Source organism: Leptidea sinapis, chromosome 24, assembly GCF_905404315.1.
Source record: "Leptidea sinapis chromosome 24, ilLepSina1.1, whole genome shotgun sequence".
Classification (NCBI taxonomy): domain Eukaryota; kingdom Metazoa; phylum Arthropoda; class Insecta; order Lepidoptera; family Pieridae; genus Leptidea; species Leptidea sinapis.
The window spans coordinates 7528376-7544020 of record NC_066288.1 but is presented as its reverse complement, the minus strand read 5'-3'; the positions used below and the strand labels follow the sequence as shown (position 1 = coordinate 7544020).

At 36.4% G+C, this 15645-nt stretch overlaps 1 protein-coding gene across 1 annotated transcript in view; it reads right to left on the bottom strand.

Moving 5' to 3' along the window:
* Positions 1–220: 220 nt before the first annotated feature.
* LOC126971770 (ATP-binding cassette subfamily G member 4) overlaps positions 221–15645 on the bottom strand; it is an 83831-nt gene continuing 68406 nt past the window's right edge. The window contains exons 6-11 of the mRNA XM_050818168.1: positions 14923–15173; positions 13130–13298; positions 12074–12174; positions 9848–10003; positions 7855–8057; positions 221–7099 (exon numbers count right to left, since the gene is read on the bottom strand). Of these exons, the coding sequence (XP_050674125.1) occupies positions 6958–7099; positions 7855–8057; positions 9848–10003; positions 12074–12174; positions 13130–13298; positions 14923–15173 (1022 nt within the window). The 3' untranslated portion in view covers positions 221–6957. The remainder of the gene's footprint in view (positions 7100–7854; positions 8058–9847; positions 10004–12073; positions 12175–13129; positions 13299–14922; positions 15174–15645) is intronic.

The window sequence follows — 15645 nt, the reverse complement described above, 5'->3', positions numbered from 1 at the left end:
TCCAATTTATGTTTGCTTAGCTGTGGTTGTCATCACTAGTTTTAGTTCCTCTAGCAGACTCTCGCTACATGGCCAACAGGGTCAAAATGGCGAATATCAAACAGGCACAAAAGCACTTCGACAGCCGCCAGTCCAGTAATAAATAGGAGATGTCAGTGGTCAAAGCTGTTCTCAAATTGACTGCTTACCACCGAATGAGATATCAAAGAGTAAAAACACATTTCAAAGTTTATAAACATGTTTAATATTTTAACATAGTGACGATATTAAAACTATACAAAAAATTAGTTAACCATATGCTAATACTAATTAAATAAATCTGTATTAATCCGTCATATAATAATAATTGAGCAGATAATTTAGTTTATTCACATAAACATGTCGCATGTAGAATTAGTATACAATAATAAAACTCGACGAAACACGACACAATGTTGAATTGTATGTAAAGGCATTTAGTAAGTATTGTATTATATTATACAGATGAATTTTCTTTTATTATTTGGTAAATTTCTCTGACAGGCATCGTCAGGCTCGCTTAAAATTATGGCTGGTCCATGTGTCATGCTGTGAACGGCCGCTAATTGTGGTGGCTAGGTAGTTCTGTTACCGGGAGGTCTGCTTCATGTTTTTTTTAATATATATAGCGAATAAAAGGCTCGCATAATGCCTTTATTTATTTACGATATGTGTGGATTGATGCATCTACTGCACTCAATAACTCTTGTGTTTTTATTATTAATTTACTTTTTTGACTGAAAATAAGAACTTGTAATAACTTATCTGTTTTGAAAAGAGCAACCTTAGAGTTTCTTGCTCGTTTTTCTCAAAAATCCGAACTGTAGCTCGGAAGGCAGATTTCCTTACACTTATTCATACATGAAAAAAAATACATACTCGTATTTCAAGTGTAATATGATCAACCTTTGAAATAAAAATATTATTGATTTGATTTGAAATGATATAATCTTTTTTAAATTGATAAAAAGTACAATAATTGAATGATTACTTCATAAACAAGTACATACAATTTTAAGCCTTGATAATGAAATAAAAACAAATCAAAGTAACCAAGTGAACTTGATGACTAATTATCTACTAAATACCAATTCGATTTAGATCGTGGTGCTGATTTCTACCGCTATCTGATAATTTAAATGAAACATAATTTAAATGAGTCATTGGTACTGTTCACGTTTATATTATTTAGTTTCTTCTTGTATTTTTAATAAACGCATTTTTGTATGTGAGGTTATTGCTAGGTGTAAAACATTATAACGCGTTAATTTTTTAATTATTAATTGTTCTCTCTCATATATATGTCATCTATTTCATATCATATATAAGTAGTATATTTATGTCACAGTTATATTGTCAATACCAAAGTGATACTATAATAAAACGGTAGATTGTCAATCGACTTCATTTCTTGCAATTTAACGGCCTGGTTTTTAAGGACATTGTAATGTCACGGGTACACTGTAGTGATATTGTAAGGCAGTGATATTTTCACAATTTGTCTTATCGTTAGTTTATGAGGCGGTCTCTAATTGGTCTGTTGCTTTGTTCTATTATTGATTCATTTAAATTAGGTTTCGTTAAGAATACACATCTGCAGATATCAGGTCGCGGATCTTGAACAAATATTGGTATTTCCAAAATGACACTTTTGTAATGAAATAATAATAAAGCTATTTAGAAAACATATGAGACTGTAAATAATCGAAGACATAAACTATTTATGGCCTGCACATGAAACCGTACGAAAAACAGTGATTTAAATTATATTAGTATTTATTGAGCGATGCGAAGCTGAGCGGTGCTCCCAACCGGTGACCCCAATTTAAAAAAAAAATTAATTCATAGAAAGCTTTCGAAATTTTCTCGGTTATTGTCGAGATAAAATTTTGAATTTCGACTCGATTCAATTATTATAATTTTAAATAAACATGATTTACAAATTATTCTAAACTAGCACGCGCTGTTTATGTTTATTTAAATATTGAGCCGATTGATCAAATCACAATAAATTTTAACTGTCACACAGCTATCCTTTGATTATTCTCGAATGTTCATGATCTATAAGCGTCAGTTTTTGTACACAGACTTAGTTTACCTCGCTTCGCTCATATATACGCCGCAACGAAGCGGTACAACGAGCGACTGCGACATCCTAATCTATATCACTTTAACAATACGTCATAAGATAATGCAATAATTTGTCAAATTTGCTTGTACTCAAAACAAAACGTCAAATTATATCAAAAAACTATTTATTGATTTATTATTATTTCTAAAGCCTACTGTATTGCAACGAAATCACTATTGTCTATAGTTTCATGGAACTGGCTACAAAATTCAGTGTATGATTATGACTAAATTGTATTTTGTGTAAGAAAAAAGACAAAAAACTACTTGTTTGAGGACTAGGTACGTATTGGGGTGCCTTCAGGAATACGGTTGTCGACTCGGCGTGGGAACACTGTGCTCTTAGACAGAGCCAGCCAGAATTCAGAAACGGAAAATGCGACACTGTCTATTCTATATGACACGTCATGATCATGAAAAGGGTCTCATACTCTTTAAATCAGTAAACTAATTTACCAGTGTGAGGCGCCTATTTCTGCCATGAAGCAGTAATGTGTAACCATTATTGTGTTTCGGTCTGAAGGGCGCCGTAGCGAGTGAATTTACTGGGCAAATGAGACAACATCTTATGTCTCGAGTTGACGAGTGCAAATGTGGTGCCGCTCAGAATTTTTGGGTTTTTCAAGAATCCTGAGCGGCATTTCATTATAATGGGCAGGGAGTATCTATTACCATCAGCTGAACGTCCTGTTCTTCTCGTCTCTTATTGTCATAAAAAAAAAACATCCGACAAATGGCCGTTAACGGACAATCAAACTCAAACTGATTATCGATGAATGAATGTGTACCAGGGGTGTGCATTGGTTTTCTAAGGTAGGCACTGTAGATCTAACTAGTCGTAGTTGAGCATGTGATTGCTAACCGTAGGTATATTAGAAAAATTTATGAGTTCAATAGAAGTTTGTTTATAAAATAACAGAACCTAAACTAAATTAACTTTAACACTATATTTATTTAGGTTCATAACGAGGTAGGCACTGCCTAATAGCCTATATGACAAGCACGCCCCTGAGTCCCTTATAATAATGTTTAATAAAAGCACTCTTATTCATATCCAAGTCCAGACTAGTTTATTAGAAATATAAATAATGATCTTCAAATGTTGCCCTCACATCTTATTTATATGTATTGCTTACCTGTCCGTATCTATTGTTTATTTCTATACAATTGTTTATCTTTGGTAATTTGAATTAGTGATAAAATTTACAATCTATTTACGAATAACAATTATTAGCGTCATGATTTATAACAGATGGCACTGGCTAGATAAAAAATAAGTAAATAACAAACTATATCCGAATTCCTGATATTATATCTACTGCTGCAATCGATATATTACAATATTTGAATTTAAAAAATCTTTGAAGGATTGAATTACAAATTTTAATTTGAATAGTATGTAAAATGTATGAATGAATCTTTCCCCGCGCTTTATAGGGGCGGGAGGGGTTAACTAAGACAAGCGTATGCAGTTAGTATAATTTATATACACTGGACTGCTGATAATAGTATATTACGCACCTAGGGAGAGAAGAAGATCATTCTCACTCGTGATTGTCAATTTTCCGCGTCAATAGTCCTACTTATCTCACATGGTGCGTATACGATTTTTTTCCCCATCTGGATAAAAAGGCCTCTTTTAGTCTCTGGTACGGGGGACAAAAGTCGTCTTGCCGGGAGAGAATCGGCCACTTTTGTCCCTCGTACCAGGGACTAAAAGCGAGCTTTTCATTGAGTGAAAAAAAATAAAACTATTATCAAAGTTGTTTCTGAATTGTGATCGTACCATGGCCGATAAATTCGGTACATAAAGTAGCTGTCAGTTTATGGTACACTGTCCAACGTAATAGCTTAAACACATGGTAAGATTTGGTACGGCTGGACCATCGGACTGTCCGGTGGGCGCCTCGCAACAATAAGTCCGGCTTCGTATTCGGTACGGTAATAATAATAATATTGTACTATAGACAATGGGCATAACATCGAATACCGCAACCAGACCGCGTCCAATGGTTCGGCCGTACTTATCCGATCATGTGTTTTGCTATATAGACGAACAAGGTGCACGAGAGAGAAGACCTTAGGGAGATACAGCAAGAAAGAAAAGGTAAGCGAATCTATTGTAACTGTAACCGATTTTGATTTAAAAGTCGTAAAAAGTCAGCCACGGTTTGAATTAACTTCTTAGTATTTTGAATATTAAACCACTAGCTATCACACAAATTGACTGTCTATAATGAGGCTGTCAGGTCGTATATTCTTAGTTTATTGTCCAGTATGCGTATCTGTTACATATAGTTTTTGCAACCCGGTTGTCCCCTGTATCCCCTTTGTGGTCGTACCCCCACGCCCCTATCTTTCTGTAACTTACATATCTATTATATTATACTTATTTTTGGTTACTAAAGCTACCTACTATCAGACAAACATCAACCCATATTCTATAAAAACAAATACAAACAAATTATCATAATAATATGACTACATAATATCTCTTAACTGTATTAATTAATAATAGGCAATATGTTTTTATGTATTTTAATGTGTTATATCACAGCTCCTTACAATTGCATTAATTATTTAAATATTATATGTTATTTATTTTAAAACACATTGATTTATCAAAAATATCGCATTGGCAGTAGGCATTTACAACGATAAAATATATTTAAAACTCCTATTTTTTATTAATGTTTGGTATTTATTTTATACATGACAATTAAGTAATTAAGGCTAGATTTCACAGTATTATATCTATGAATAGCATAATTATTGTGAATAACTAACAATTTCATACATTGTTATAATATGTTACAAATTCAATTCATGGTAAAAATGCAAAAAAATAAATAAAAATTAGGTTGTACATTTTATATTTTAACGAGCAAGTATTTATTATCTTTAAAGAACCGGTGTCACTCAATATAATAATTATTAAATCAATTAATATTTTTTTTACTGTATTTGATTGGTGAAAAACGCATTAATTAGTGGGTAAATATTAACATTATTTACTAATCCCGACATAAGTCGTCTATCTAAAATAGCGATTCCAGGAGTGCCAGAAGCTATTCAATACCTAAACTTGTCATCATTGATCTCGCATATTCCTCACATGATGGTATTTGGTCATTGCATCATCATGACTTCAAGTACTGGGATTATCAAAAAGTAATCCATTGACGTAGCTAAAATATAAGTATAACTGTTATACTTTGAATGAAAATAGTTTTTGGTTCGAAACAGCCTAAGCCCCAGTATCTCCCAAAGCGGAGAGGAGAGGAGATGACAGGTAGCCGCATAGCTGTCAGGTTATCTCTCTGGTGGACCAGAGAGATACAAGTTGATAATTATTTTGATCTAGGGTTAAACACTATGAATAAAAGAGTCGAGAACGTTTGTATAGCCAATGTTTCATCTTAAGGAGGAGAGTAAAAATGCAAACATTTAAAACGCTGAGAGAGGTAGGAGTAAGCGAGCGATATAAAAGAACTAAAAATCTACAATTGTTTTGAATAAGCTGTTTTATATTCTCGGGCTAGTTATGCTCCGCTTCTATGAGCAATCATAGTCTGCAACGTCGCTTCGCATCAATCGTTTTGCACCGCTTTGATTCCCTCTTTCGCTTCAATGGGTTTGCAGCCTTAGCACCATTGACGTGCGATACAACTTCCAATTACGCTCAAAGTGTCCGAGACAGGGGTGGGACAGACGCCTTAAAGTGACGTTTTCAAAAGACTGTAGTGCCATCTGTTAGTTGGCCTGAAAATGAAAGCTTTGTCAGCTGTCACTCGCTTTGAAACCTTTCAACTTTTCTTTAATTGTGTCACTGCCCACTGGTCATAAAATGGCGGCTAGTTCTAGCGTTTGCGCATGTATGTAGCTCTCGTGTTCCATTTTGCATATTTACACTACTAAATCTATCGTTTATGTTCTATGTTGTGACAAAATTAAATAACTAACTCTACACGCAATTTCAACATGGTAAAAAATTGCAGTACCTACATTAAAAAGTAGAGTTAATTATTTAATTGCGTCACAATATTAAAAATGAATTTTATAATTTGGAGCTTATAATAGTTATTTTCGGGGCTAATCTCCAGATGGCGCTAGTTTTCAAATAGACAGTTCATAATGCGTCGAGAGGGCTCTCTTTTCCCTATATATATTATTATACACTTTGGTCCGAGATAAAAGTCTGCTCAACACGTCCAGTGAGCAGGGTTTTTAGTGAGTCAGCCTTGTTATGACGTACTGACGTAATATGAGTAATTTGAAATTGAACTTTAACAATGTAAATATTGAGTCTAAAATAGATCTCTTAACGTTTCCAATATGATGTTAGCTATACTTAGCACCATCGTTCGGACACTTTTTGGTCGCGGTTTCTTAGTTATTATTTTGAATTAACGCTTAGCACGGAATAACTTTGTACACTGCCAAACCTCTTTATTTTGAATTCTTTATAATAATAACACACAAAACTATAATATGTAGTCATGATGGTGGTGTATCATCTCCCATATACAAACTTACATCCAAAACAAATACCCGATCTTGCTCGAGTTTAATTTTACAGGAATTGCAATCTACCTACATCTATTGAATAAATTTCTCCAAAATAAGACCTAAGACAATTAAATATTTTAATTAAAGTTATATTTTCTAAAATATCATATTTAGTAGATTAGGTATGTTGAGAAGTAACTGCCTAAAAACATCCTCAGGCTTGCACTTCATCAATTCTCTGGCAAGTAATATCTAGTGATTATGATAATTTTGGTTTAGTTATTTTTTAACTATAACTGGTCATCGGACGGCTGTTAGTTTCCACTTGAGCAGCACGAAGGCAGCGACACGAAGCAGAAAGAGCGTCACCGTCAGAGCACCCACATCCCACCAGAACATATTTGGACTCATCGCAATTTCCTTCAGGAACACTTTGGGGTGCCTGTAATAATGTTTTATGTAAATATAAATAATCTCATAGTTGGGTCTTTGTTGAAAGTCATCGGTGTTTAAAAGAAATCATGTCAAAATATTGTTATACGCGGGACGGCTGAAATATTTTGACCCTAAGCACCTTTTAGTGACTAAAGACTTGATTATTGAGCTTTACCTATTTAGTAGAAATATCAAATTTCAAGTAATTGCGTCATTGTATTTTTAATGAACCCGTAAAAGTCACCATGTTTGAGTCATCCGCGCATAGAAGACAAATCGCCGTCAAACCAAAGGGATGAAGACGACAGTTGACGAACATTTTCAAGGCAAAGATGGCTAATATGTTTTCACTGGGTTAAAAGCACTTTATGGAAAATGTATTAAAGCAAGACTGGACATTACTGGAGTATACATTTTTAATAAAATTAATATTTTAGCCGCCCCTCGTATATTCTTTTTTAAACCTCAAACGGAAAAGGCAGTTTCGTTTGTTATAAATCCGACGCAATTTAGACCATTCACAGTTATTTGGATGAAATCATTATCAATTAGGATCCTACACAATGGTTATAAAGCCAACGAACATATTTCATTGTTTTGAATTTTAGAGTTTCTTGTGTGCTGAAATCCAATCTTTTGGGAGATCTCGTATTGTATTGATTAGGAACTATTTGCCGCTATATTACATATCATTTACCAAGGAATTAAATTCCACTCCAATCCGGAGGCATACATAATATATTTCTCTCGAATGTTACTTACTTGTAATGACAGTACTCCGCACTACACTCAAGTGTAGATCTGTTGAGGCCATAAATTGCATCAATGTATCCTTCGAGGCCGTACCTCAAGTAGGAGACGTACGACCCCCAATACAAGTAGGGAGGCAGATCTCGTAGAGTTACTCCGAACCCAGCAAACATCATTATTGGTACTGATAACGTTGGCCCAAGGAATGTGCCGTTCTGAAAGTGGTTTTAAGGTTAATATAATTGTTCGGTACCTAACATTAATGTGATATACCAAGTTATAGTAAATACAATACAAGTTAAACTAAGCTAAGTAATAAATATGCATCTTTACAAAGGTTATAGTTATGGTTTCTAAAGAGGCTTTAGTACAGTTCAGTGCAGCCATGTTTCAATTCAACTAATGTGATCTATTGTGATAGCCACTGTTAACTGTAGTTCACTGCTAAGATTGATTCTTTTCATGAATCTTTTGCAGTGAGCTGACGTATCTCAAGTGGTTGAAGAATTGAACTTCCCAAAAAAATGCTACGTTTACGCATTAAAGGACCACATTCAGAGAGAATGTGTATCGGGATTTCATCTGCACCATTAGAGAATCTACACGCTCTGCAATCTCTGAGACCTAAGATTGAGAGGTGTTTGTTTAATCTGCAGTGCCCCGTTAGTGTCCTGGTTAGAATGCGTATGTTTTCCCTACTTAGCGCCAGAGTCTCCTGTTGAAGGCTTGGATTAGGGGTTTGGTATTAGGGGGCATGTTAACAATGTTCCATAAGCGAACAAAAATTATTTACAGAACGTAAATGAAATTATGATTGAAATAAGTGTAAGTATTATTTATTCATTCACCAATGTTCATCAGTCCTCACAATAATAACAATGTGCTAGTGAATGTCAAAATAGGTCTAGCTATAGGTCAGACAAAAGTTTTAACAATTGTTCTCCTGTTTTTGATAACTATACTGTAAAAATTAAAGGGCGCAAAATTATAATTATAGCTATTTAAGCTGTGGTATCATAAAGAAAGTAATTTATGTTATAGTAACTCTTACCACATAAATGTCTTTTAAGAATTCTTTTGAATTTTTCAATACATTTTTTTTGAACAGTTTCTGGATCATGTTGTAAAATCATATACATCCTGATCAGGATGCACTACAAGTAGCAATTTTGGAATATTTTCAAGACGTCTACGCTGGGTTCCACCTGCTAACTTTAGCAATAACAAACATGTTAAAGTACCGGTTAAGAAAAGAATGTGTTGCACAATTTGACAATTTTAGATGAAGTCATAACTATTAACAGTAACTGTCTTATATTTGGCGGTTAAATCTATTGTTAATGTTATATAGCTTATTAGCGACTTGTCAAAAGTTTCAGATAAATTCGATGTTGACTTGAAATTTCACTATTAAACCGCAGACATTGTTAAACTCAGCGTTACTGTTAACGTTAAATTTAGCTTTAACTGTAACAATACCAGCTAATATGATGCAACCCATCCTAATTATTTTGAAGGCTAAGCTTTAAATAACAAAGGAAAATTCCGTAACATAGATAAAGTTTAATGTAATATAGAGGTGTTTATTTCAACATAGGAAATTAACTTTATTACAAACAAAACAAATCTTATAAGTATATTTACAACTAGCTGACCCGGCAAACTATGTATTGCCATATAAATTGCAGATTACTTTTCTACTTACTTAACACTATAGCCTATGAGTTATTCTGGTGTGTAAGCTACATTATTATAAAGTTTCATCAAAATCCATCCAGTAGTTTTTACTTTAAAGAGGTACAATACACCCAGACATACAAACTTTCACATTTATACTATTAGTAGGAGTAGGATACTACGACTACATAAAATTAAAACTATCATTACGTGGAAGCGTACCAAGAATACTGTCAGCATTACCGCGTTGGATAGCTAGACTGATCCGTTGACCGAAATAAAGGTATAATATTTGAATATAAAGGTTATAACAGATGTTATTACTTACAACAACATTGAACACGGCGCCAACCATGAGCCCGAAACTCTGCGCCACGAGTACGGTGAACAGAGATATGGTGAAGAACATCGTGAACCTCGCAGCATCCAGTGGCTGAGCAGACATCGTGTACACAATCACGCTGAACGCAGCGCACGATACTATCTGCAACGTAAAAAATAGCAGATGGTACCCTGGCAATAGTAAAACTTCCTTACTCACGCTTTACTTGGGGAGTAAGCTGGTGAATGCGTGACGAGAGCGTTACGCGAACGGTGATTTCTTGACCTCGGCAACTTGGGGAGTAAACTGGTGAATACGTGACGAAAGCATCATTAATAGAGCACGGCAATACTTCAAGCCGGCCCACATTCTAGCGCTGTACAAAGCGCCACACATGGAGTATTGCTGTCATCTCTGGTCTGGCGCACCCCAGTATCAGCTCGATCCATTTGACCACGTGCAACGCAGAGCATCTCTAATTGTCGGGGTCCCAGTGCTCTGTGAACGGCTGGATCACTTGGCGTTGCGTAGAGACGTCGCTTCATTGTGTATCTTCTACCGCATTTATCACGGGGAGTGTTCCGAAGAGCTGTTTAACCTGATTCCTGCAGCTGAATTCCACCTTCGCACGACACGCCACAAGTTGCGGTTTTCAAGGAGCGTTCTTCCACGTACTATGAAGCTATGGAATGAACTTCCTTGTGCGTTGTTTCCGGGACGATAGGACATGGGTACCTTAAAAAAAAGCGCGTACACCTTCCTTAAAGGCCGGCAACGCTCTTGTGATTCCTCTGGTGTTGCAAGAGAATGTGGGCGGCGGTGATCACTTAACACCATCACTTGACCCGTACGCTCGTTTGTCCACCTGTTCCATAAAAAAAAGCGTTACGAACGAACGCTATCATTACGCAGAAAGTGTTGACGAGAGCGTTACCCCGACACTCTATTACTGCATCACAGGAGCGTGTCTGGCCGTTTGAAATAATTATTTTGTAGGTATTGAATATATGTAATGGAAATCCACAGGTATTTTGTGAATGAAATTTGTGTAGAAGTTGTACTGCTCTGGGCGAACACTGCAGATATTATTAGTATTTATAATCGTTTAAAATCATAAAAGATTTAGTAATATTTGTTCTGTCTGCAAGTTTATATGACTTCAGAATCTGTCGTCATACCATGTCATTTATCGGAGTAAAATATATTTCTTTTCTATGTTATATCTTTAATTGTTTAGAACTTTTGCAACTGTCTATGTGCGGGTTTCTATTTTGTACATTATTTTAGGTTAGTTCAAAGAGCTATTGCATGTATTTTAGTTTGCAGAAGTAAGAATTTACACGTGAAAGCTTCTTTAGCTTTGTTGAACTCGCTTAAAATGTTAAACTCGCGTCAGGACACTTGGCCTGATCGTAATTCGTAAGACAGTCCTTAAATAATGGATGAAAGATTTATACTTCTAATTATAGTTCGGCTACTTCAACTTAATGATCATTGGACCAGTAGTTGAAGCGCGAGGTCGAGGGATCAAATCTAAGTTTTGTCATTAGCGAAGTTTCTCCCTAGGCGTTACTTAGGCGTATTTTTTTAACTCGTTGACTAGTCTAACATGTGCGTTGTCTGTGTGCATAATTTTCTAAATAAATTAGAGAGCTTTTAGAAGAGTTTGCTTTAGGTATTAATATTGTTGCGTAGCAACCCTTCGAAGTATATGACGAGAGTTGTCAAAATTCAAGACATTGTTAATTTCAACAGCTCCGACAGCAATACTCGTAGCTCAGCGGAAACGTGTTAACTTAGACGCTGTAGACCCGGGTTCGATACACCTACCAGTGTATGGATTTTTTTGGGTTTTGTAAAGTTAAAGGAAATTTCTAGTACAATTTAAATTTAAAGATGGAATGGGAGAATCATTTTGAAAATAGAACGGATCCGGGGGTATATAAGCCGTACTAAGCGTGGCCTACGGCAGTTCTAGTTCTGACTCGAAAGTGTAAAGAAGAAGAAGTAGTGAAAAGTGGAAGTGTTCCAAGAAAAAGAAGATAGAAGAGACTTAGTGTTCGGTCTGGTGTGACGCGTTGAAGGTACCGCCGCCCACAAGAGGAACAGCGGCAGACTGGCGAAGTGCAAGTTCAGAAAAAGTGAACGCAAATAAAGACTCGTTCCTATAAGCGGAGTATTATTTCCAATCCCTGACCCACTCCCGTGTCAATATGTTATTACGAAACTTACTGATATTGGTAGATCCACAATGGTGATAGAAATGTAATAAGATCCCAAAGAGTACCATCTGTTAAAATGCTCCTTTAGTAGAACCGACATCTCTGAAGGGACTGTAAATAAAATAAAAACACATGGTATTAGAAATATAAAAACACAATAGCAGTGAAGTCATGCTTCAAGCCAGCCCACATTCTAGCGCTCTACAAAGCGCAGGTCCGGCCACATATGGAGAGTATTGCTGTCATGTCTGGTCTATTGCACCCCAGTACCAGCTCGCTTTATTTGACCGCATTCAACGCAGAGCAGCTCGAATTATCGGGGTCCCAGTGCCCTGTGAACGGCTGCACCACCTGGCGTTGCATAGAGACGTCGTTTCATTATGCGTCTTTTACCGCATTTATCACGGGGAGTGTTCCGAAGAACTGTTTCACCTGATTTCTACCGCCGAATTCCATGTGAAATGAACTTCCTTGTGCAGTGTTTCCGGGGCGATACGATATGGATACCTTCAATAAAATCGCGTACACGTTCCTTAAAGGCCGGCAACGCTTTTGTGATTCCTTTTTGATACCTTGTTATTTACGACGATCTCTCCCTTATTTATTTACAAAATAAAGTTATTTTTTACCAAAATTAGTGGAATTCGTGAGACTTAAAATCACGTATCTGTACATTAAGATTTCAACACTAAACTGGGGACTTGAATAATCATTATGAAATTTAAGAACCATACCTAATTTAGTCGACGTTTAGTTAGATATATATATATATATATAAGGTTTTCAAGGAGCTTTCTTCCACGTACTACAAAGCTGTGAAATGAACTTCCTTGTGCGGTGTTTCCGGGACGATACGACATGAGTACCTTTAAAAAAAGCGCGTACACCTTCCTTAATGACCGGCAACGCTTCTGTGATTCCTCTGGAGTTTCAAGAGAATGTGAGCGGCGGTGATCACTTAACACCAGATGCTCCGTTTGTCCTCCTTTTCCATAAAAAAATCTAGACCTTCTCGCATTGTCCAAAGTAGAAATAATTTGTATACTTATCTGAAATATTTTCTTACATGTGAGTATAGTCAGCATCATTGGTGACATCATGTGGTGCATCAGAATTGCAAAGAGCAGGTTGTAGTTGTCGAGTACTCTTGAACCTTCGTTGCCGGCGTTTATAAACAGTGTCCCCAACATTACACCCACTAATACGTTTACTATTAATCGGAGGTGGGTCAGCGTCTGGAATTAGTGATGCTGGCATTATTATTTGCGAAAATTTAATCTTAATGAAGTATTGGCGTGCAATAAACAATTACACTCACAATTACACACAAAAATTGTCTGAAGTATAACTCTGCCTAGGGGTCTATTAGGCAGAGGTTTTGTTCAGTTATGTTTCGACCGCGCTTTGAATACAACGCCACGCAATTACAAAGTGGTCACTGAAAACTCCAAAACGTAAGAGGGGCTTACGTTTTTAAATTAACAAAATTCTGTTATTAACTTGATGTTTTAATCATTTTGCTCAATAATTGGGTTTCAATTGCTAAACCAAAATGTTCTTGCGATGTGTTCGCGTCCGTCTCGCGCGTTATGTAGTGTTACTACTTCTAATGAGTGTATACAATAAATAGACTTTGAACATTACTGCCACCAGGTAAGAGGTGTTAATTTGAATGACTGTTCTAATGTTATCTGTATAAGTATATACAACATTTTTAACGACCTTTTAATAGACGATTGGGATTCTAGTTGATTTTTGTACGTCAATGGAATGAAGGTAGTATTTTCTTTCTTTAACGTTTAAATAAACCAACTACTTTTTAAAGAATTAAAACGCGTGTAATTGTATATGTATTTCTTACATTAGATATTGCGTAAAACTTACATTTTTATAATTTATTTATTTAGCTCGATGTTTCGTTTCGTTTAGCACGTATTCAGGGGGACTGCGCTTGACATGAGTTTTTTTTTATGACAGTAAGGGACGAGACGAGCAGGCAGGTCGTTTAAGCCCGCTAAGTTTATTGCGCCCATTCTTCTCAGGTCTGAGGCATACCTTTTGGAATGGCTGGTATTTTTTGACTTTCAATAAGTGATATCACATCCTATTTTGAATAAAAATATTTGGATTACAATGCAGTACCGCTCAGGATTCTTCAAATTTTACGTGCGCGGGCCATTATTAAGAATACAGTTTGCAACGTGCCCAATCAAATTGGTGTAAATTGTCATAGTAATAGACAAACGTAGCCTGTTTCGTATTATCTGATATTAATCTATGCTGGCTAGTATAATTTCATCATCGTTTCAGGAGAAAGACGTTCACTGCTTGAGAAACAACTTCGATCGGACCTGCTTCGTCCTCATACAACCTATTCGAAGCAATCTTGACCTTGACCAACCTTGACACTTGCACCAATGAGAGGCTAATTTGCACAGGATGCCGGCTAGATTGTGGGTACCCCACAACGGCGCCTATTTCTGCCGTGAAGCAGTAATGTGTAAGCATTACTGTGTTTCGGTCTGATGGGCGCCGTAGCTAGTGAAATTACTGGGCAAACGAGACTTAACATCATACGTCTCAAGGTGACGAGCACAATTTTAGTACGACTTAGAATTTATGGTTTTTCAAGAATACTGAGCGGCACTGCATTGCACGACAGGGCGTATCAAATACCATCCGCTGAACGACCTGCTCATCTCGTCCCTTTTTTTTTCATAAAAAAATCAGATCACCGGTCCATCTTGCTTATGCATGGGGCCTACCAACACTGCGTCTTTCAATACGTGGTCTCTATTCGAGGAGTACGAGTATACTGTAAAGTATAATATATAATGAAATATTTATTGTAAAACTTACCGCATCTCGCTTGGCTTTCAAGAAACCTCTTCGAATCAGAACAGAGAGCTGATTACATTGTGATGTTTCTTCGGTTCCTGAACTGCTATCCAGCTCCTTCATGACGCTCAACGGGTACTGTTTCCTCAAGGACTCCATCGTTGGTATTGATTCTTGATCCTCGAACCAACTCAAAGCTTTTCCATTTTCTGCTTTTGTTGTTAGAAGTTCAATTTTGTCGTCTCCATATTCGCCGGACGCTAATTCTATTACTGAAATATTTCAATTGTAATTTGAATTTAATAATTTATGTAATGTTTATTATTGTAAGTAGTCAGAAACGTTGGGCGCCATTGTAATGCAAGAACAGAAAAATCTATACGAAAAATTTTGAACTTGTTATGCCTACTGCTCGGTAAGGTCGAGTGTGTGTATCTTTTTTGTTGGGTCATGTGCTTTTACATCAACACCATCGGCCGGAAGACGTCCACTGCTGGACAAAGGCCCCAAAGATTTCCACGATGATCGGTCCTACGATGTCCTCATCCAACGTATTCCGGCGATCTTGACCAGATCGTCGGTCCATCTTGTGTCGGGCCTACCAACACTGCGTTTTTTAGTACGTGGTCGCCATTCGAGGACTTTACTGCCCCAATGGCCATCTGTCCTCCGAACTAAGTGCCCCGCCCACTGCCACTTCAGTTTCACAATCGCTTTTACAATATGTGTTACGAATTTCAAAAG